The 23,709-nt window shown below is 40.9% G+C and overlaps 1 protein-coding gene across 1 annotated transcript in view; it reads left to right on the forward strand.

Moving 5' to 3' along the window:
• Positions 1–23,709, forward strand: part of GLI3 (GLI family zinc finger 3) — a 236,148-nt gene that overhangs the window by 161,770 nt on the left and 50,669 nt on the right. The window contains exons 5-6 of the mRNA XM_065398399.1: positions 464–610; positions 9,215–9,416. Of these exons, the coding sequence (XP_065254471.1) occupies positions 464–610; positions 9,215–9,416 (349 nt within the window). The remainder of the gene's footprint in view (positions 1–463; positions 611–9,214; positions 9,417–23,709) is intronic.

A 23,709-nucleotide genomic window follows, 5' to 3' on the forward strand; every position in this document is an offset into this window, starting at 1 on the left:
GTATTCTCAGCTGGGCGTTCAGAGATGTGAATGAGCATGGAACTTGACCTGCTTTGCAAGAGGTGTTTCAGGTTAAGATTGAGACACGTTGGCGTGGGAGAGAAGCTTTTGCTGCTTGTGGTTAGCTTTTCATGTGACTAAATAAAACATATTAGTTTCCAGGCCTGTCAGTCAGTCTGTCACTTTTAAATTCACTTAAAAAAATAAATATAAAAAATGAGGTCACTGTGAATGGTAAATGTCACTGGTAAATGAATATTTTATGTCTTGCCATTTTGTGAATGATGTCTTTGCAGCATCACTGGTTGAAGTATGTTGACTGCACAGGCATATTGCAGATGTTGCGTTGCTTTAAAAAATAAACAAGCCAGTTTAATAGCCAAAGGGAAGCAGTGGAGTAATAAAATTTTGCCTCTTGTTTGTCTTACGTCATTAATGGTGCTTTTTTATGTTGTGTTCTTAGCTCCACATGCTGGAGTCAGTCCAGCTGAATATTACCATCAGATGGCTCTATTGGCAGGTCAGCGCAGCCCATATGCAGACATTATTCCTTCAGCTGCTACTGCAGGAGCTGGCGCCCTTCATATGGAATACCTTCACGCCATGGATAGTAAGTGATCATGCTGGAAAAAGTGAGACAAATAAGGCACTGATCCTGAAAAGAGAGCCCCATGGGTGAATTTCCTATGCTCACGTGAAGCCCCGCTGTCAACAGTAGAGCACTGTGCAGATGCAAAAGTTTGTACCCGCATGGTTCTCTTTTCAGGATTGGGGCCTAAAAGTAGTTTAAGTGAGAGGTGGCAAAGTGAATCTGATAATAAACTTTGAAAGAGATTAGGGAGAGAAATGTGATTGCTTCTAAAAATAAAGGGCTGTGGGTAAAACTAACTTTCAGTGGACTCAGATTCCTAAATTACTAAATGTTTTTGAAAAGGTTACCTTACACTAACAAACATTAAGTCATGTTTATCTTTAATGTTGATATTTTTGTTCCTGTTGACACCAGTATTCATTGTTCATAAATAAACATTTACATCCATTTTCCTAACCTTAGTTAGTGTCCCTGTCCCCTCAAAAAAAAACCCAGCAACCAGTCAATGTGAACAACTCTTCTTTTATAGAATTTGTCTAAAACATCTTGAGAGAGCAGCAGATATGTTTAAAAAATATGTATTCTAGTACTGACTAAGCTTTGAGATTGTTCCTGGCTCAGGCAACGTGGATGGCCAAATCCCCAAGCATGCTGCCTCAAATATCTAAGCTATGTACTTCCTTCCACCTGCTGCACCATCTTCAAGACCTTTTATCGTGGCCTCCATTTCTCTCAGCAAAGTTGAGTGGAGAGCACTCCATCTGAAGCTGCTCACTGCTGTTTTTTAGTCAACCAAAGGGAGTTACTGTTAGTATTGAGTTGTGCAAAGCACTTCACTCATCAGCTGCTAACGCTGTCTGTGGAATCCTCTCATTCCCCCCTCTCCACCATAACTTGGGAAGTAAGAGACTGGGGCTAGGAATCAAACAGTGTTGCCTCTCATGTGGCAGCACAGAGCCATACTATGCTATTAGAGCAATGGTTTAGCCTGTGACTCTTTTAACTCCTTGCCAGCATGTGGTTTCTTCAGGTCTATATCTCATTATTGACCATGTTCCATGGCTGCTGATCCCAAGGAATCTGCATAGGATGTAAGAATTATGAGGCTCACACGTAGAAAGCATGACGACATAAGAAAGTCACTGTTACAAGGAAATTCATTTAAATATATGTTAAATAAGTGATTGATAAGTTTTGCAAGCCAGGCAAGATATATTGTGCAGGAATTGAGTGTGCAAATTAAACGTTTTTATTCTATTAGTCGTAAAGAAGGTGAGCACATTTTTTAACAATTCAATTTCAATTACATATTCTATATTCAATTACTGTGCATGGTGAATTACAGTAGTTAAAATATTCCAAACATACTCATTTCCTACTCGGAGGTGCTTATGAAAACCAGAATCTGCTGTGTGGACATTATTTCTGATAAGCTTCACAGAAGATGGAGTTTTTCAAAGGGTTTTGAAGGAGAAGGGAGAGAGTTGGGGGTAGGGGGATAAAGGGCTATTAATGTGTTTGACACATATTAATAGCAACTTATTATAACATTCATTTTCTGGTTTATGGATGGTTAAAGACATGTAAGTATAATAATCACACTTGGACACATCGTCAACTCGTGTAACTGTCGTAGCGCCACTGAAGTCAATGGAGCTATCCTTATTTACACTAGCTGAGGATCTGGTCCACTGTGTATAATCCCTTGAATCCCAAAGTGCTTGATAAATAATGGGCCCAATCCAAACTGGCATGCTGACCTACTGTAATTTGCCTGGTCAGCACTTACCTACCACCATGATGGGCATTCTAGGAAAACCTAAAGAGATGGATAAAATTCTGTATCACTTACACAAATAACACCAGAGACATCAAAAGACTGACTTGTGGAGTAAAGGCTGGAGGATTGAGCTTGCTATAATATGCATAGAATTACAGCTTCAGCATCACAAATAATTACCTCTTTTTACTTAAAGGCAGGGGTGCTGGAACAATTTGTATAGTGGAGGTGCTGAAAGCCATTGAACAAAACTGTAAATCCTGTATATGATGGAAACCACTTCAAGCCAGGGGATGCTGCCGCACCCCTAGTTCCAGCACATATGCTTAAAGGAAAGGATATTGATCTTTGATGCATATGATCTCTGTACATTCATAAAAAAAATTGTCCTAAACATAATCTCAAATAGGGACAGCTGTACAGATATTTGATATATGCACTTTAATTTGTTTTGTGTTTGGTTTTAAAGTTGAGATCACACATTTGCGATTCATTATAGCAGCAACTTTTCAATTAGGGATTATTTCAGTACTAAAGACAAAAAAATTGAAGCAGTATTATGCAAATGGGTTATTTTAAACAGTAAATAGAGAATTAAAATAAGAGCGAATCCTAAGAAGGTCACTTAGTCTCACCTTCTCTATTTGATGAGAATGTGTTTAGTCAGGCAATAGCTTCTTTTATCTAAAGAGAGGATGAAGTTACCCTTTTACTTTGTGAAAACTAATTAAAACTATCTTAACTTGCATGGATATACAGTAAATTAATTGTCATTAAGTAGGCATCTGAATGTCCTATCATTCATCATGCTAAAGAAAACCCCTTTCTTCTTTGTCAGAATTTTAGATTAGAAAAGAGAAACAAAACAATTAGCAGGAAGCCAATATTAAGATGCTTTTTTTTGAACGATCAGAATGCCCATATTTGCATTATGATGATTTTAAAAGTCCTCTTTCCACCCTGCCCCATTTTGTTAAAAAGAATGAAAAAGAAGTTGATAATTTCCCTCATTATTTGCGACCAAATTCTGAGAAAATAGCTGATTTGACCCACTGAAAGACCCCTGCTTACGTATTCCATACAACAATGGGTCAGAAACAGAGAATGTTCTGAATTTACTATATGGAGAAGGTGTGTGTGTACAGCAGTGAGCACAGTGATCAAATCTGAAGCCTCTAGACTCTACTGTAATACAAATAATAACCATATGCATTATGCAGAAGATGGACACAGAGCTTTATACAGAGTATGGGGAACACCCTGCCTTCTTCCTGCTTTATGGTGCTGGAGAGCCATTTTTATTGGGGTGGGGGACAGGATGCTTGGTTCTTGTGCAAGGGGTTGAAACATCCTACATGCTCTAGAGCCTCGCTCTGTGGGAACTTTTTGGTGAACTCCCATTGACTTCAGTGGGAGCAGAGCTAGCTAAGTCCTCACTGAGTGCTTTTGACAGTCCCACCCTGTAAGACTTACTGAGGTGTGACCTTTTGACTGAATGTAGGCTGAGTTTCAAGAAACAGTGGGACAAGTTTTGGCTAGTAGACCCATTCCTTCCCCCTGTGTGTCATCAAGGGATTTATGGGTTTGGAAACCAAGACAAAATTCAGGATGTGTACTTCCATAAAGTAAAACCAAACTTCTACTGATGCCTGTGAACCAAAACCACCAAGTTTCACAGAGCTCTAGTTTATTTTCAGAAATTCAAACCTGTCATGTTCACAGCCTTCAAAGAAGACCAGTTCCTTTGGCATGTTTGAAGAAATGTGATTTAAAGGAATAAAATTATATGTCTGAAAATTGTTCCATAATAATTGATGCTAAAAACTTGAATTCAGAAATCGAATTCATGGACCAATTTACAGCAAGGCATATTCCATTTTGGAAAGTAATGATTGAAATTGATATCAGCTATTTTAGAAATGAGCTCCACCCTCGGAATAAGTCTTTACTTAGAACACTCACTTTGATTTTTGCCTACACATTCCGGTCTCAAAGCTTCACTAGCTGCTATTACAATTTCCTTTAGTATAATATCTACTCCACAAGGACTAGATTCTTAAACAAGTCTGTCTTCTGCTCTATAGAATGCCACAGCCTACCTTCTATTTTCACTCACCTCCAAAGTTGATGGTTTTTCAGTGCTTGCTCAGAAGGTGAATGGAGTTTTTAGTGAATCACCAGCTCTGCATTTTTGGTCTCCAAGAATCTTATTAAAAAAATGGAATGCGATCCTTCATTGGAAGAATACTATGAATAGATAAACATCTCAAATTAATAAACGCTGAAGTGTTTGTGTTTAAAATATATGCCAGAGCAAAGCTGCAAAGTTTATTTTAGCAGTCAGAGATGCTTATAAATTGTGATCTATTTCTTTTTATAGTAATATACAAACTCAGAATATTGTTATACTAAACATTTTGCAACATAATGAATGATCATCTCATGTTTAAAACCTTTTAGGAATGTAAAACCTAATTCAATGGTGAATACAAGAAAAACAGTCATTTAATTTAATTGGATTTTCCATTTTGAAAGTCACTGCCTCACTTGAAGCCAGTCCTACTCTTCCATTACCAAGTACTGTGGGGCTCTCATTTGGACGTAACAATCATCTCATGTGACACAGGAATTCTCTGTTTACACATAGAACTGTTACCCCTTAGGAAATTGGCCAAGTCCCAGGTAGACGCAAGTTGGGGTCTGACTAATTTCTAGATCCAGGTGAGACCACTATGGCATACTGTTCCAAGGAGAAAAGAAAATCTGGGGCTATTGAATGATAAGGCTGAGTCAAGGCTCCCTGTTATAAATCCACTCTGCTCTGCCTTTCCCAGCTGGAAACCACCTCTTTGTCTCTGGCCAGAACACTTTTGTGCCTACAACAGAGCCAGGGGACAGGGATGAGCTGGCCCAGAGCTCAGAGTGGCTCTGTGCTGAAGAGAAAGCTGGCTGCTGATAGCAGTTGGGAGGGACGAGGGAAAGAGTTTATGAGCATTTGAGGAAAAGAGTCTTTTCAAACTGCCATAGTGTGACTTAGGAATGGGTTGGCTCATTTTAGAGAGGGAAGGGAGAAGGAGGGAGTCGTGCGTTTGTTGAAAGTCTGTGGGGCACCAGGATGAGGATAATCATACTTGGTAGCTCTGTGCAGTTTGTTAAGGATGAGTATGCTTCTCTTCAAACTCCGAGCGGTAGTGCAGACGTGGGTGATACTTATTTGGTACAAGTGTCCTCTCCTGGGAAATGGGGTAAAGAACTGCCAAATGAAGTTCTGATGCTGAAATGAGACAATGCTCTGATCAGCAAAGAGGCAAACTACAACTATGTTTGTAGATCATTTATCAGGCTGTCTAAGCTTTCACTTCAGATGAGAAATGTAATCTAGCAGGGTTCATGTTATAGTATTTTTAATGATCGCTTCATTTTCCAATGAAATCATTGGAATACATCTCTCATTTGCAGCGGAAAACATAACTAGCTGATATTTGATTTATAAACATAGTTGTGGTTTGCCTTTTTCCCAGTCAGAGCATTGTCTCATTTCAGTATCAGAAACAGTCAGTCTGTGCTTGGCAATTCTCTAACAAATTCCCCAGGAGAGGACACTTACATCAAGTAAATGGCAGTCACCTCTATCTATACACATTCAGATCTGGAATTCTGATCAGTCAGAATAAATATTTTTAAACTTACGCCCTAAAAATTGAATTTAAAATCTTTCCTAAATTACCATTAGTAACATCCCTATGCAGAGGTCAGGATTCTCATGTTAAAAACAGAACTGTAACATGAAACAATGCCACGCTTATCCAAAGAAAGTGATCTATGCTTCCCTCATCATAAGCATGTCCAGTGTCTTGTGATCAATCCCATTCCTATCAGTCTGAGGAAAATAAATGATTGATGCTTTTATCCATGTGACTACAAGGGGTGTGTGTGTCAGCTGGCGTAGAACAGAGCAAGGAGGATTATAAATAACGACAATAACAATGCTGTGAATAACAGACCATTTAGCTGTTCAGTTGTGGTCTAGTGGATTGTGCAAAGAGTCCTGTTTGCCCCACTCATTTGATGTTTCACTCTGGATGACGGTACTTCAGTTATCCACTTGGTAAAATGGAGATAATAATAACTCACTTTTAAAGTGCTTTGAGCCAGCTCCTTAGCTAATGCAAATTGGCATAACTCCATTGACTTCAGTGTAGCTGTACCAATTTATATCAGCTGAGAATCTGGCCCACATGAGAGGTATAGATGAAAACTACTAAATAAATGCAAAATATTACTATGTAGTTATTCTTTTACTATCACATGGATCTTGTATATCCTTAGTAAATGCATAGCAACTTTTTATAGCCACTAATCAATGTTTGTACTTTCATGGAGATAAAACATATCAGGCTTTAGAAGTATGAAGACACTGCACTTAATAAAGTAGCAGACGTACACACAGTATAATAACAAGCTCATAAAAAGAGAGAGAAAACAGATTTAGTAAAATAGCTTGAAGTAGCTCGAGGGGAAAAATAAAATCTTCAAGTTGAAGTTTTAAATGATAATTCAGCAGCATGAATATCCAGTGAGAGACTGGAGGAATAAAGATGGGGGGGGGAACCCAAACCCTGAACCCAGATCCCAAAGACAATTCATACCCTTGTTGGCAGTCTTAGCAGAGCAGCCAAGGTCAAAGAGTGTTCCAAATTAAGCCCAGTTTATGAGGGGGAGTATAAACAGAGATCAGATCACAGAATTATATCAACCATAAAACAGTGGCTTTAAATGCCAGATTTTGAATGTTGGCTGAACACACACAAAAAAGGGCAACCAATACAGATGTCTAAGGAGAAGAGTCAAGTGAGAAAATTGCAAGCAATGAAAATTAAGACAAGCCCTGTGATTCTGTGCCACTTGCACGTTAGACAGAGTAGTGGTAGGAAGATTAGTTGGAAAGCTATAGGAAGAATTGAGACAGGAAAGAACCACCGTAGTTTTAGCCGCAAAATTTGTTAAGTAATCATGAATTCTGGAGATGTTTAGTAAGTGGAACTGAGAGTTGAAATAATGTATGAAAAAAACAACAAATCATAGTCAAAGAATATATCTGGATTGCAAGCATACCCTAGAAATGGATGAAATACAAAGTCAGCTTACCTCAAAATAAAATCTCCAGCAGGAGAAAAGCAAAGTGAGAGAGCCTAAAATGAAAATGTCAGTCTTACTATATTTAACAATAACATTAGCAAGCATTTAGTTGAACATATCCATGAAATGTGTAAACAAAGAACATCAGGAAATTTGGGAAAAGAGCAGATGTCTACATCAGCTGTCTATAACAGTAATGAAGGCCCTGAATCAGCTATGTATTTGAGTATTTGCTTAACTTTAATCACATGGATAGTCCTGTTGGAGTCAATGGACTACTCACTTATTTAAACTTACACACATGCTTAAGTATCTTGCTGAATTGAGGTCTAGAGCAGTGGTTCTCAAAGCCGGTCCGCTGCTTGTTCAGGGAAAGCCCCTGGTGGGCCGGGCCGGTTTGTTTACCTGCCGCATCCGCAGGTTCGGCGATCGCGGCTCCCGCTGGCCGCACTTCACCACTCCAGGCCAATGGGGGCTGCGGGAAGCGGCGCGGGCCGAGGGACAAACCTGCGGATGCGGCAGGTAAACAAACCGGCCCAGCCCGCCAGGGGCTTTCCCTGAACAAGCGGCGGACCGGCTTTGAGCACCACTGGTCTAGAGCACCAAGTAGTGGGAAGTATGAAGAAAAGATAACAGAAACCTGTCACCTACTCTTAAATTGTTGAGAAGTTACATAGAGCTGCAAGCCATCCAGTTAGAAAAATAGGACTTGAACCAAGAGTGTGTGGCCCTGGACATCAAAATTACATGGCACGCTCCAATATTGCCAGTTTATTTGATTGAAATAAGAAGTACGGGTGGTATTATTTTCAATACACATAATTTGGTTCTAGAACTTTGATTACAATGAAATGGAGGATTAGATGAATCAATATTAAGATGAAGTTGAAGGTGATATCTCCCATTAGCATTGATAGAATTGTGGTTACAGGTCAGGAGGCTTACAGACCCAATAGTGAAAGTTTTCAAAGCCACAGAGAATTTAGCCATTCATGTTCTGTTCATTTTAATGGAAGATGTGGGATTGAATCCCATGCCCTGCTCTGAAAAGCTTAAATTGTAGTTTTAAAAAAATGGATACACCCTCCCCCACAAATCTCCTTAGATACTTGAAAAAATTGAAATAAAATCCTAATGTCTCTTAGCCTAATGCTGTGAATGTCGAATTGATGACTTCTGTTGATAGAGCATTGTTTTATGGCATTATTTTATTCATCCTTTTAATTTTTGCAGCTAGCATTGGCCAGGTGGAATTATGATCAGCAAAGGGAAAGCTGCATCTTAATCTCTATTTTGTATTTTAGAAGTTTATTTTTGGCTCTTTGCATTGAAGTGGCAGGGGTTTCAGGGAGCGTCGATGTGAGCCACTGTCTCATCGCTTGGGCTTGAATTAATGATGTGAATGTCTAAGCAGCCATCAGATTCATAAATCACCAGAAATGAGAGGGATAACATATAAAAGTCTTTTCCTTTTGTTTAGCAATTTATCATTTTGCTTGCACATTAATAAACAGAGCTCCCCTGAGGTAAGCCACAGGAAGATAAATTTTTCTTCCTAATTTTCCTCAATTGTAGCCAGTAGATCACAAGTGGAAAGAGTGGGCTTGTCACAGCATGTTGTGACTCTTTATACCCATCGCCAGGAGTCATAAATAAACGGGGGAGAGTACTTTGGTAGATAATTATTTTTGTTTACATAACAGGTGCCAGGTTTCCGAGTCCAAGGCTGTCAACTAGACCAAGCCGAAAGCGTACGCTGTCCATATCGCCCCTGTCTGATCATAGCTTTGACCTTCAGACCATGATACGGACATCTCCAAACTCCTTGGTCACAATTCTCAATAATTCCCGTAGCAGTTCTTCAGCTAGTGGTTCCTATGGCCATTTATCTGCAAGTGCAATAAGGTAAAAATTCTGCAAAGTATTGATTAATTGTTTGTTACAGCATTTTTTGTGTGTATAATGCTGTATTATCTCTCTTACACGATAAACTTGCATGGATGCAAATATATACACACATGTTTCTCTTTATATGTATATATATGTATATTTTTGTGTGTCTATACCATCTATCTTTTTGACTGGAGCTAAATTTATAGCGCCAAATATTTCTTTCTTGCTTGGAAAAGTAACTAATAGAGAACTTTGAGACATTTTATTATTCACTAGAGGTAACTTTCAATCTAAAGGGCAATAATGGTGTATAAATATACACACAGAGAGAGAGAGGTTAATATTCAGATATAAAGACATAGGATGGGATTGGCACTTGTGCACCTGAGTCATTTAAATGATTTTGAAAATCCTGCCCATAAACACAACAGACAGCAAAGTGTCCCAATGGTACTGTGATCAAAAATGGGAAGCTCAAGTGCTTTCTGATACGATCATTAAACCCCTAGATATTTGTCTGATAGCTTTCCTACTGTGTGTATTTAAAGGTAAGTCTCTCTAAGGCTAGATGACATGTATCTTCCTTTTCACCTAAGAAATATTTCTTATGGTTAGTAGTCTGTTTCCAGATAAAAGGATACCATACCTTAAAATAAGGTAAGCAGCTCCCAACACACTTGCAAGAGTATGGCAAACAATGTCTCTATCCAGGCACAACAAGTTCTATTCCCTGGTCAATTATATTTTCCTTCACTATTTGCACATGGGACAAAGTAGAGGAGCTACTCACTATAGAGCTTGTGAATTCCACTTTGCTGCTTCATTTGCACATGCAACAAATCAGCAAGAGTAGAATGGTGGAACCATGGGATTGAGAGAAGAAGAGTAGAGCGGAGAGCTGGAGAGAATTTGCAGGGGAAGAGGAAGGGGGACAAGGAAGCAAACCGGACAGAAGGAGAAAAAACAAGAGAGCAAAAGCAGACAAAATAAAAGGAGATCAAGAAACTAAAAAAAGGTGTCAGTAATGAAGGGGGAAGGCAGAACAAAGAAGAAACAAAAGCAGGGACCTTGAAGTGTTTGTGACATCACTAAATTTTAACTGAAAAAGTTCCTTCAGCATTCCAAAAAAATCTCAAAAGTCTCAGAAAATATTGATTTTGCATTTATGGCACTCGAACAAAGACTTTTTCTGATTCCTGGCTTAAAAGCAGCCTCCACCTTCAATTTGCAGCTGGGGAAAAGAGCAAGTCCCCATAGCAATTTCTTGAGAGTTAAAAGGTCAGTTTTTGGCAACGTGCAAACCTGCTTTTCCAACAAGAAAGACACACTTAAATCTTCAAAAACTGGCCATGGGACTTTAGGCTGCTGGAGAAGATGGTGAGTGCAAGTGGTGTTTAGAAAACATGACTCTGGCAGACATTTAAAGTGACAGTACTGTAAATACTTAATATAAGCCAAAGTGCTGTTGTTTTTAACACCTCTTTTTAAATAGTCATATTTCAAAGCTCTGCTGTACTTGAATAGCTATATAGTGTTTTACAGGTATGATGTCACAATTCTGAAATACAACTCGGCAATCCATCGAAGCATAGTTCCAATTTCCAAGTACTGTAGCTGTGGAATATGACTTTTATCAGTAGCTGGCAGTGATTTTTGGCCACATCTGTTAAATATATGTACTATAGAGGCATACTATTCCCACGGTTGTTAGGAGGGAATGACACTTCCAGTATGAACCAGAAGCTGGGACTGGACAACAGGGAATGAATCACCTAGTAACTGCCCTGTACTGTTCATTCCCTCTGAAGCATCTGGCATTGGCCACTGTCAGAAGACAGGATTCTGGGCTAGATGGACCTTTGGTCTGACCCAGTATGGCCATTCTTAGGTTCTTATGAACCTCCTTCTCCGTTGTATATAACTTTGGGGAAGAAATTCTATGGAGAAACTTGGAATAGTTAGTCTCTTCCTTGGGGTAAATATTCTCCCCAAGATTGAAAATATTTGGTCCCACTGTTTTTGACGTATAGGATCGCAAACACAAAAGGCACTCCCGCAAGTGCTTATTCACATGAGTAGTTTTGTTCAAGGCAGCTGAGGAATTTGAATAAGTGCTGATCAAAAACTGAGTAAAGTCCTAAGGATTAGGCCCAATAGGTCTATTCATGTGAGTTAACATTACTGAAGAGAATAAGGTTTACAAGATTGAGCCTATGCACTTTTAAGGTTTTCAGAATTTTGTGTTCATATTTTTTGAGCATGTGTAATGGAAAATTTCACACCATTTAATCATTTTCTTTTTTGATAAGACTATAAATGTTCAATGTCAGAAGTGGGAAACATATTGTTACATCCTTTCCACTGGAAACAAGGAAAAGGAGAGGGAACAGATCTTGAGATCCTTTAAAGGGTTACCCAGCACATTTCGAGATCTTTTTCTGACATTGCATCTTAATTGTTTGTTTAGCACTTTCAAAACCATGTTTTAAACAATCGATAACACCCCTTAACTTTTCTTATGTGAATGTGTCTACAAAATAGTTAAACCTAAATACACAGCAACATGTGTCCGATTTGTGTTGACTAGATTATCTAAAGTCACAGTGAGTTGCAGTAAGTACATCTCATAGTTCAGGATTGCAGTAGTTCAGTAGTCCTGTAGATGTAGTTCAAAGTTGCAATAAGGGTTTTATAGTTCAGGGTTGAAGACACATTATTATTACAAGCAAAGCTGGTGGTGCCACCTTTAGTGAAGGTTTGCCAAAGGTTCTCATGATAAGACCCTGTTTTCAGTTGCTTATAACTTTGCCAATCTTAAACCTTTCAGGATGAAACCTTTAATGCTGGTTGTCTGCATGAGGCTACATTTTTCTGAAAAAGTGTCAGCAAAAATCCAGCCATTTCCAAGAATTGAGCAGGTCTAGCACCTTCATGCTTTGGAACAAGTGCTTGAAATTTGTCTGGGTGGTTGCCCCCATGCCAGGGATGTGCCTTTTGCTGTTCCTGAGACAATCTGACCAAATTTAGCCAAGTTATAAGCCTTTTAAAACTCTCAGTCCATATATGCTCAGTGGAGACTTGTTAAAGTTTAGCTGCTTAATTCTGCAAAGGTTCCATCTGTATTGAATATGCTACAGCCTAGGGACATAGAGGTTTATCAGGCCTTTCCCTGTAACTGCTTCTGTGGGCTGCTGTGGTGCTGGGCATCACTCGTAGCAGGAACCTTGTCTCTCCATTGCTCTCAGTATTCACTTTGCAGGTTCCCAGGCATCTTGGCGAAGGAAGCAGCCTGACTTGAATGCAAGAGGACAGAAGCCAGACTGGGGGGTGGGGGGCAGTGTTGAAGGGAGTACATTGGGACAAAGAAGTAGTTTGCTCTTTAAAATACCTAAGAAATTACATTTAAAAAATCTACATGAATAGAACATTAAGGTTGCACAATAAAACACTCAAAATTAGCAAATGCCAGAATTAAGCCTCCCTTTGTGTTTACGATACAAATCTTTAATTACATGATCACATACTGTTTTTTCCACACGACCCCTGCCTCATTCAGTGCACAGGATTAAACCTATTCAGAGGATGCATCAGGGTTGTGAAGTGAAGGAGACTGTTGTCTGAACGACCCCTGCCTCATTTGTTACAGAAGTTGGAAGGTGTGTAGTGAATGAGGCAGGGGACTGCAGGAATAGAAAGGATGGCTTCATGGATAAGGCAGTTTAATTCTGCTCTGGATAATTGGATTCTGTCTGTGTCTATGCCACAGAGCTCCTGTGTGATGCTTGGCAACTCACTTAAAGCAGACTTTTCACAGGTGGCCTTTAACTGTGTGGGCCTCATTTTCTGGGTGCCTGACTTGAGACCCTGGGGTCTGATTTCCAGAAGTGCTGAGCACTCACAGCTTCAACGGAACTCAATGGGAGCTGTGATTTGAACATAGAAATTTCTTATAATGCTAAGTACTCTGAACTATCAGGCCCTAAGTGTTTGAAATTGGGCACACAAAATTAGTGGACAATTTTGACCTTAATCTCTCTGCCTCAGTTTTCCACATATAAAAGACAGATAATATCACCTCCTCATCTCATGGGTGTGTGTGTGTGTGTGTGTGTGTGTGTGTGTGTGTGTGTGTGTGTGTGTGTGTGAAAGAACATAATTTAATTAATATTTGTGAACAAATCAGATACTATAGTGATGCGCACCATAGAAAAACTGATGAGGAAATTAATACTTCTGTGTCCAGTGAATAATGTGCACTAAATGAAGCCTGGGATCACACACTGAACTAAATATTGAATAACTGGTCATTAAGTGAGCACTGTACATCCTGTGCGTTGAATGAGGTAGGGGTCCTGTGGAAAAAACAGTATGTGTTCATGTATCAGAGGGGTAGCCGTGTTAGTCTGGATCTGTAAAAAGCAACAAAGAGTCCTGTGGCACCTTATAGACCAGGGGTCTCAAGCATGCGGCCCTCGGGGTTCTTCCCTATGGCCCACCAAGCTCCCCGCTGCCCCCCCGTCCCCTCCCCAGCACGCCGCGTCCTGTCCCCCCCCGGCCGGATCCGGCCCCTCAGGGCTTTGGATCCGGCCTGCGGATTTGCCAACCACATGGTGTTGAGGGCCCTGCGCTGCTCCGGGAAGCCGCAGACACCGTGTCCCTGTGGCCCCGGGGAGAGGGGGGCGCAGAGAGCTCCGTGTGCTGCTGTTGCCTGTGATTACCTCCCCTGAAGCTCCCATTGGCCGGGAACGGGGAACCGTAGCCAATGGGAGCTTCGGGGGAGGTACCCATAGGCAAGAGCAGCGCAGGGAGCTCTCTGCTCCCCCTCCCCCCGGGGCCGCAGGGACGCGGTGCCCGCCTCTTCCCGGAGCGGAGCAGCACGGGGCCGGGGCCAGCAGGGAGCCTACCCTGGCCCTGATGCGTGCCCCTGCCACCCCGGAGCCGCTCCAGGTAACCGGCGCCGGGCCAGGACCCGAACCCCTCCTGCACCCTGCACCCCAACTCCCTGCCCTGAGCCTCCTGCCTGCACCCCAACCTCCTGCCACACCCTGCACTCCCTCCTGCACCCCAACCCCCTACTCTGAGCCCGTTGCTGCACCCCGCACTCCCTCCTGCACCCCAACCCCCTGCCCTGAGCCCCCTGCTGCACCCCAAACCCCTGCCACACACCACACTCCCTCCTGCACCCCAACCCCCTGCCCTGAGCCCCCTGTTGCACCCCACACCCCTCCTGCACCCCAACCCCCTGCCCTGAGCCCCCTGCTCACCCCGCAGGCAGGGGCGGAGGTGGAGTGGGGGGGCAGGGCCGGGGACAGCGGGAGGCGGGTGATGCGGCCCTCGGGCCAACGTACGAGTCCTCATGTGGCCCTCCTGGTGATTCGTGTTTGAGACCCCTGTTATAGACTAACAGACATATTGGAGCATAAGCTTTCGTGGGTGAATACCCACTTCGTCAGATGCATCCAATACGTCTGTTAGTCTATAAGGTGCCACGGGACTCTTTGTCGCTTTTTATAGTATGTATTCATGTTATTAATGACTGTATCACAGTGCATGCATACAAGGGGCTGAATGAAGGTTACATAGACAACCTTAATTCTGTCGTTTCTTAACTTTTGAGTGTTTGACGTTGCAACCATAACATTCTTTTGATATTGGTGTGTGTGTGTGTTTGTGTGTGTGTGCGCGCATGCGCATTCATGCACGGTTTGTATTAAGACAGTGCCTTAGGGTTCCAATGCAGAACCAGGCCCCACTGTGCTAGACACTGCACAAACATTTAAAAGTACATGTGCTTCCCTAAAGAACTTACATTGTAGGTTACAACATGTAGATGAAACAAACTGTGTGTGGGGGGGAGTGATGGGGGGATTGGGAGGTTGGGGATGAAATAACAATGAAAAAAGCCCCATCTTTTTGGTCTGTGTTTGGTCTGCAGTGCCTAGCCCAATGAAGTCCATATTATGGGGATACTAGATGCTACTGCAGTACAAAAAATAAATAATATTTTAGCACAATAAGCATAGGTTATGGCTTGTCTTGTCATTGTCAGCTGGCAATGTAATACTCTATCCTGTCTACTAGCTGCACACTTGAAAGAAGATGTTGCTATTGCTATTGTTGATAGCTAATGGAGATTCTCCTTTAGCTCACCAGCTAGAACTGCTACTTTGTAAATTTGAAAATGCCTGTTTTACATTGCAGCTGGAAAGAATTATGCACAAAGGAGCCAAATGAAACAACATCCAATGAGGATAATCCTTTATTTGGTTACCTTCCTCAGTCATGCAATGCAGTACCCCTACTATAAATCGTTTGTCGGGATGCACTTATATGTAGTATCTACTACTTGAACAATTATTAGATGTTGAACTGCTGTAACACTTCTTGCTGAGAGGCAGTGTGGCCTAGTAGGATGGGCTTGGAGGTGGTAGTCACTTCCCATGACATTAAGGTTGCCAACTCTACTCTTTTCCAAAAGGTTATGGGGTATTTAATAAACCTAAAATGTTAGAACATTGCTTTTTTAGCATCCAGAAATCGCTGTTAGCACAGAGCCCCTAGCATCCTTATGGCACCAAGGGTCATCAAATAAAATCCATATGCGGTAGGTTTAAAACAAGTGTAAGGAAGTACTACTTCAGACAACACACAGTCAACCTGTTTAACTCATTGCCAAGGGATGTTGTGAAGGCCAAAAGTTAAAAAAAGAATTAGATAAGTTCATGGAGGATAGGTCCATCAGTAGTTACTAGCCAAGATGGTCAGGGATGCAACCCCATGCCCTGGGTGTCCCTAAACCTCTGACTGCTAGAAGCTAGGTCTGTGCTACAGGGGATGGATCACTCAACAAATTGCCCTGTTGTGTTCACTCCCTCTGAAGCATCTGGTACTGGCCACTGTCAGAAGACAGGATACTGGGCTAGAGGGACCATCACTGGTGTGATCCAGTATGGCCATTCTTATGGTACCATTTTTGCCAAGTCACTCTTCGGCATCTGGGCCAAACCCTCCTCTCAGTTGCACTTGCTTCAATCAGGAGTAGCTCCACTGACCATGACGGAGTTACTCTGCATCTAACAAGTTTAACTGAGGGCGGAATTTGGCCACATAACCAACCTTAAAATTGATTTTTGTATTTGTTCAGGATCTTTTCCAATGATTGCAAGGAGCTGAGAAAACACAGCAGCTCTTTTCCCCCAGGATCTGCTCCTCTGCCCCTCAGTTGTATATGTGATTGGAGCAGAAAAGTGAAATTAACAAGATCTGGTTAATTATAGTCAGAGTTTGCATGATCTGGTTAATATCACTTTGCTGCTAGGCTGAAGTGAAGCTGAACATCCTTGGAGAAGATTTAAGTAGTGGGGGAAAAGGCAAGCTGAACTGTAGTGTAAGTTTGAGAAGTAGGAGAAGGGGTTGGGGGGCAGAGGGGGAATGAGCTGTAGCAGTGGAGGGTAGGGCTTATGCTTCTACAAGGCACAACTGAATAGATTCCTAATAATTTTCCCTTTCCATTTAAGCTCCTTGTGTAAAATACTGGAAGAGGGAAACTGACTAGAATTATATATGTATGTATGTATATATAGAGAGAGAGAGAGAGAAACAACTGCAATGGGAAATTGATTAAATTCATATGATCACATATTAGTTTCCCTTTGGCCGGCACATGGGGAAAGACTTGGATGCCGAAGATCAGTTTCCCTCTACACACATAAAAAGGGACACAAATCAACAGGAAAGGGGAGACCGAAGAGAGATGATGCAAATGAGAGTAACGTGGACCAAAAGTGAGCCATCTCAGAGGATAATCTGTCCTCAATGAAGTTCCCAAATCCCTCATAGTTAGAGGTGGGTGAACATCATGAAGCATGAGATATTATATCCCTTTTAAAATTATTTTTAGCATTAAATATTATAACACTGGATATTCATGTTATCCTCATAAACATCCAATCTCTCTTTGAATCCTACTAAGTTCTTGGCCTCAACAACATCCTGCAGTGGTGAGATCCACAGGCTATTTATGTACTGAGTGAAAAAAGTGTTTCCTCCGCTCCTGTGTTATGAGACACGGAGAACAGAGGTTCCTAGTCTACCTTCTCCATGTAATTATTTTATATACTTTTATCTCACCTCCTCTTATTTGTCTCTTTTGTAAAGTAAAGATTATTTTCAATCTCTCTTATGAGAGTTTTCCCAGGCCCTTGATCATTCTTGTTGGATTTCTCTGAAATCCCTGTTGTTCTACAATATCCGTTTGGAAATGGGGTGACCAGTACTTCACACAGAATTCCAGAGGAGGCCCTACTATTGATGGCATTATAATATTATCTATATTCTATGTCTCGTTCCTTATGCATCATTACATCTGAAAAAAAATATGTTGCTTACTGGAGCTGATAAAAGGCCGGACAGAATTCTAGAATATGTTTGGAAATGAACAAGTGGAACACAGTATGTTTGGAATACTTTGACAGGAATCCCTTAATGCAGGAGGTTGCACAGATCTTACTGTTTGCATAGGTAGAAAGACACACTCACACACCAGGTAAGAGACGTTGTTAACTCTACAAGCTTTAAAGGTGTTTTGCCATATTATTATTCATCTTTATTTTTAGATCTTTACAAGTCAGACATCAAAACTCACTTTGGGCTGTAAGGTCTCTGGCTAGTAGTGTGTAATATATTGTAAATAAAAGGTTTAGTTTAAACCAGTATAGTCATTTTGAAGATCTAGGGGCACAGAAAAGAAACAGATGTCTCATAGGTACATGTGTATTTTGTGCTGCTTTAAATAAGATAACAGCCACTTTTAAACTCCCTCAATATGCAGAGAAATAATTTGTGGACAATGGGTCCAATTCGACATTCACTTTCATCCATGCAACTCCGTTAAGCCAACTTCAGACCTGAGACAATTCCACTGAAAAACACCCTGTTGAGAGTACATGTTCATTACACACTTAAGCATGCAGGGTCTTCTTCTCCACTGCCTTTTACCATGTAACCTGAGCAAAGTGGGTGTAAAGCACTACCAGATCAGACTAGCTGCATTTTATACCCCCTTAGCACAATTATAAATGGCAGTGGAGAATTACAATAGGAACAGAAATCAAATGTTAATGTAATGTTGGAAGTTGAGTCTAATCCTAGCCCTATTAAAGTGGATTTCTATCTGTAGTCTCTTCTTATGAAATCTATATTTTACAGAATAATAAGGTTCAGTTAGATTGTTTTGGGGATTATCCGTGTTTTGTGTGGAAGGTGGTAGATTTTTCCACACACACAAAACAACATGGTCTCTGCCTCTAAATAAAGCAGCATACTAAGGGTGTGGAAAGGATATCAAGTGAGTGTGTGTGTGTGGGCATGTGTGTTCATACATACATATCAGATCTCTTTGTAGTTATAGTCGCTGCAGAGCAAATCACTTCAGATAGGCTAATTTGGCAAATGTTATTGGCAGAGTTATAGCCTTTAAACTAGGTAGTAGAGCATAATATAATGTTTTTTTCCAAGAAAAAATTATAATAGTGTAGCTAAGGAATCTAATACAAAGCTTGTTTCATATTCAGAACATAAAATATCAGTGTTAAGATTAAATAACTATTAAAATGTGTATATATAGTATCAAATAAGATTTCCTATGTATTTAATAGATGTATGCCACCTGTTTTAGGACTAAAAAGCTGCTTAGCCATGAACTTAGTTTAAAAGGTGTTTGCTATAAATGTCACTGAACTACAGGTAGAGAACTAAGACAAAATACTAGAAAATTTTTCTGCTGTCTTACAAAGCCTAGTTGAACATTCTATAAAATTCCTGGAACAAGAATACCACATTAAGAGAAACAAATTATGAAGAGCCAGAGTGTCAGCTTCAGGGCCGGCGCTTCCACTAGGCGACCCTAGGCGGTTTCCTAGGGCGGCAGGATTTGGGGGGCGGCATTTTGCTGTCCTCAGCGGAAATTCGGCGGCGGGTCCTTCACTCGCTCCGGGACCCGCCGCCGAAGTGCCCTGAAGACGCGGAGCGGAAGGACCCCCACCGCCGAATGCTCAGAGGAGGAGCGCTGCCGCCTAGGGTGGCAAAAACCCTGGCACCGCTCCTGGTCAGCTTATGTAAATCAGTGTACTTCCACTGACCTCAATGGAGCTATGCCAGTGACGATGTAGCTATACGACTATAGTCTCCATAGTGTAGACATATCTTTACATTTATATTGAATGAAGGGCAACTATTATGCATACCAGCTTCAATGAGGTTTTACCCAGAACCCAGCAGAACAATGTAATGGCTGATGATTTAATTTGGTCTAGAGACCTTGAAGAACGCAACGAAATCCTTAGGAGGTGTTGCTGAGAGAAAGAAACATCTGACACTGAACTTTAAAAAGCAAAAAAAAAAAAAACACCTTATAAAAGTTATCTGTATTAGACACAAACATGGTTTAATCGTTGATTCAGATAAATAAAAGCCATAGTTGGATTTCCCAAACTAGAGAGATCTATGCGGATGAAAAACCATTCGGTAAGGTTAATTCCAAATCAGCCTGTGGTCAATAAACCCTAAAAGGAATTGCAGTGCATTCCTTGGCTTTAGGAAAACAAACATAAACAGGCATTTGAGAAGTTAAAAACATTGATCACCAGTTTTAAATTATTAAGATTTAGCTAAGCCAGTTGCACATCTGTAGATGCATCTTCTGAATTACTAGGTCACTGATTCAGGAAAGCACTGAAGCACATGCTTAAGTCCATCCCTATTCACAACAGCACTAAAGCATGTGCTTCGGTGCTGTCAGAGGGATGCTTTTCTGAATCATTGCCTCAGTTCATTCCTAAGGCACGAAGAGTATTCAGTTGCAATTGTATCAAGATCCCTTAACAATGCGTAAAAAGACTACATCCAGATTCAAAATGAGGGGTGAAATCTTGGCTCCTCTGAAGTTAATGGCAAAGTTTCTGTTGACTCTAATGGAGCCAGGGTTTCACACAAGATGCTGGCAGCTCTACTTTGTTAGTTCACTGAATCCTGCCTACCTCAGTTTCATTGTCCTCGGGTCTTTATGCAACAGTAGAAGATAGTGTGACAAAATATGTAGTTTTATCAGTACCACACCCATCCACGGTATAATATTGCCAGTCATAATGCTATGCAATTTATTATTTTTAAAATAACTAAAACTACTGGATGGAAGCTGTTCTGTACAAACTTTAGGCATTCTACAGGAGTAGAGCTTAGAGAGAGAAGCAGCCAGCTTCCCCACGACTGGCAAGCTCAGCAGAACATATATATGCATAGACTTATGGCTGTACTGCAAGCTTTTATGTAAATAAGTCCTGCTGAGATGGCTGACCTTGGAGAAGTCAACCAGCTGTCTGTTTTATGAAGGTTTTGGGTGTACACCATGATCTTTGTCAAATTGCGGTCCAACGATAAGTATATCTCTCTGTCTATCTATATGTACATAAACAACGTATATAAAAAAGGAAAGAATTTTCCTAACTTTGAGTCACAGCTGTTTTGTGGCAAAATCCACAGCTGTGTCTAGAAACTGGATAACCTTGTTAATAGGACAGCCACAAAGTAGCCACAAAGTTTGGTTTTGATTATAATGTCTGTTTTTCTTCTTCTTGAAGTCAGTTCCTTAAAATTTGATGTGCTCATGTAATTGCAATGTAGTTCATTGCCCTGTTTTACCTCCAGTGCAGGGTGTTTGAAACTTTAGAGAGGGGGAAAGAAAGAAAGAAAGAATATTGAAAAATAAATGTCACTGAGATTTTTTTTTTCATTAGATTTGAAATATCATTGCAAGTTAAAGTACAGTTACTACAGTGTTTTCTAACCCTTCCACAACCACCCCCCCAAAAAAGGTCAATAGAAAAAAGACAAACTCTACATAGTTTCCCCTTGGTTTTACTGTACAGACATTCATCTTTTCCTTTCCTTTCTTTTCTTTTCCCTCTCTCACAGAATTTTAGAAAAATATTAAATATGAATTCTACAACCAAAATAGGAATAACCCTGCATCCAGTGGTATATATTTTCTCTTCTTTACCATGCACTGTGAAGAAAGAGACCTGTGCTTTATTCATTTTTATGTGAATGCTATTTATTATCGCCAAGATTGCCTAAAAATCAAGGCACCCAAAATCATTAGTCACTTTTGAAAACAGTCATTGGTTTTGAATAATTTTGGATTTCTAGCTCTCAGAAATAACTACTTTTAGGAGACTTTTTTACACCAATACTTTTAGGTCTGCCACAATTGATAAATTTTAGAATTAAAAGTGATTAAATCTGTGAAAAGATTAAAATGTTCTGCAGACTTAAGTCATATTTTTTAACTTTTCCCTTGATGCATGCATGCAAGGATTGGCTGACCCAACCACTCTGCAGGGTCTATAGTAACAGGAGCCTTCTTTTTTCACATGTGAGATTTTTATTTTATTTCTTATTGTCTGTATAATCTGTATTTAGCTACTTGTTCAGTCTTGGAGAACAGGTACCTTAGCTCTTTGGCGGTAGATGTTTAACAGTCTCAAAGCTGGAAATACTGGCTCAGATTTTGCGATCCTTTTCATTTTCAAACCGTCCTGTCCCTTTTTGCCTGTTTTAAACAGTCATAAAATAGCAACAACACATTTCTTATACACCGTGCAGCAGTGAGTCAGGTTACATTGAATTATACCCAGTAACATTGGTAATGTTAGCATGGAGTAATCCAACACGACCCATGCACAGCAATTTTAAAAACAGTTTTAAAGAACACTGTGGGGCTAACTCATATAAAATGTGTCCATCATTTTCATTAGATTTTTTCTCACTTAAGTTGGTACACAGCATTTACTAAAAGACACCAATTGCCTATGTATATATGTGTGTGTGTGTGTATACAGTGTAATCCCATCACACATGGTCTATAGCAGTGATGGGCAACCTGTGGCCTGTCAGGGTAATCCTCTGGCGGGCTGTGAGACAGTGTTCACATTGACCGTCCGCAGGAATGGCCACCCGCAACTCCCAGTGGCCGCAGCACGTCCTGGTGACCCGCGCTGCTTCCCGCAGCTCCCAATGGATAAGAACAGCGAACCGCAGCCACTGGGAGATGCAGGCAGCCATGCCTGCAGACAGTCAATGTAAATACTGTCTTGCGGCCCGCCAGCAGATTATCCTGATGGGCCACAGGTTGCCCACCATTGGTCTATAGCAGGGGTCGGCAACCTTTCAGAAGTGGTGTGCCGAGTCTTCGTTTATTCACTCTAATTTAAGGTTTCGCGTGCCAGTCATACATTTTAACATTTTTAGAAGGTCTCTTTCTATAAGTCTATAATATATAACTAAACTATTGTTGTATGTAAAGTAAGTAAGGTTTTTAAAATGTTTAAGAAGCTTCATTTAAAATTAAATTAAAATGCAGAGCCCCCCGGACCGGTGGCCAGGACCCAGGCAGTGTGAGTGCCACTGAAAATCAGCTCATGTGCCACCTTTGGCACACAGGCCATAGGTTGCCTACCCCTGGTCTATAGGGAACCCAAATCACAGCATGTATACTCTATGTAGGTAATCTGTGATATCAGCATTTGAATGCACAAGTTGTGGCTGAATGTTCAGGATCCACTAAAATACCTTCAATTTCCAAGTACTCTAATTTAACCAGCCATTAAAGGCATTCCCCATTTAATAGGGGTAATGGGTCAGTTAACATTTACTAAAACTTCATTGAGGCCTGTTGCATGAGCGGTATCCATGCTTCTTCTTCACTATCTGATCAGATTCTACTCTTGCCTTGGTTTCTATTCACAAGGTTTCTATTCACAAGGTGTAATAAAGTACACAGTATCAACATAGATATAAAAGGTTAAGTCACAGCCTGGGTCATTGGGGATGAGAAGGACTCTGCCCCGGAGACAGCTCGCCGAGTCATTCTATCTGAGACAGCCAGATTGTCTTAGAGGGCACTGGGAAAGTACATGGCCTTGATTACAACGTCTCTGAATGACTGTGAGCTCCTCTACATGCTGCCTTCAGTCTGCTGGCTGAAAGACTAAGGCATGGCCCCATCACTGCCCATCTACACTAGGGTGTATAGTGACATGGCTGGTATTAGGTCCTTAGGTAAGGGAGTACCTGGACCTGGGATTGTGGTTGTCCACTGAGCAGGAGTGAGAGCTCTTTGCACCCTCTTCTCTCTTGCACAGCCCCATAGACCAGCCACAAGCTTGCCCCTGGAGTATATTCTTGGGATTTGTTTTTTAAAAGTTCCCTGTTGCTCCCGGCCTATATGCAGCTAGATGTAGTCAATATT

Source organism: Emys orbicularis, chromosome 2 (genome assembly GCF_028017835.1).
Source record: "Emys orbicularis isolate rEmyOrb1 chromosome 2, rEmyOrb1.hap1, whole genome shotgun sequence".
In the NCBI taxonomy this organism is placed as follows: Eukaryota; Metazoa; Chordata; order Testudines; family Emydidae; genus Emys; species Emys orbicularis.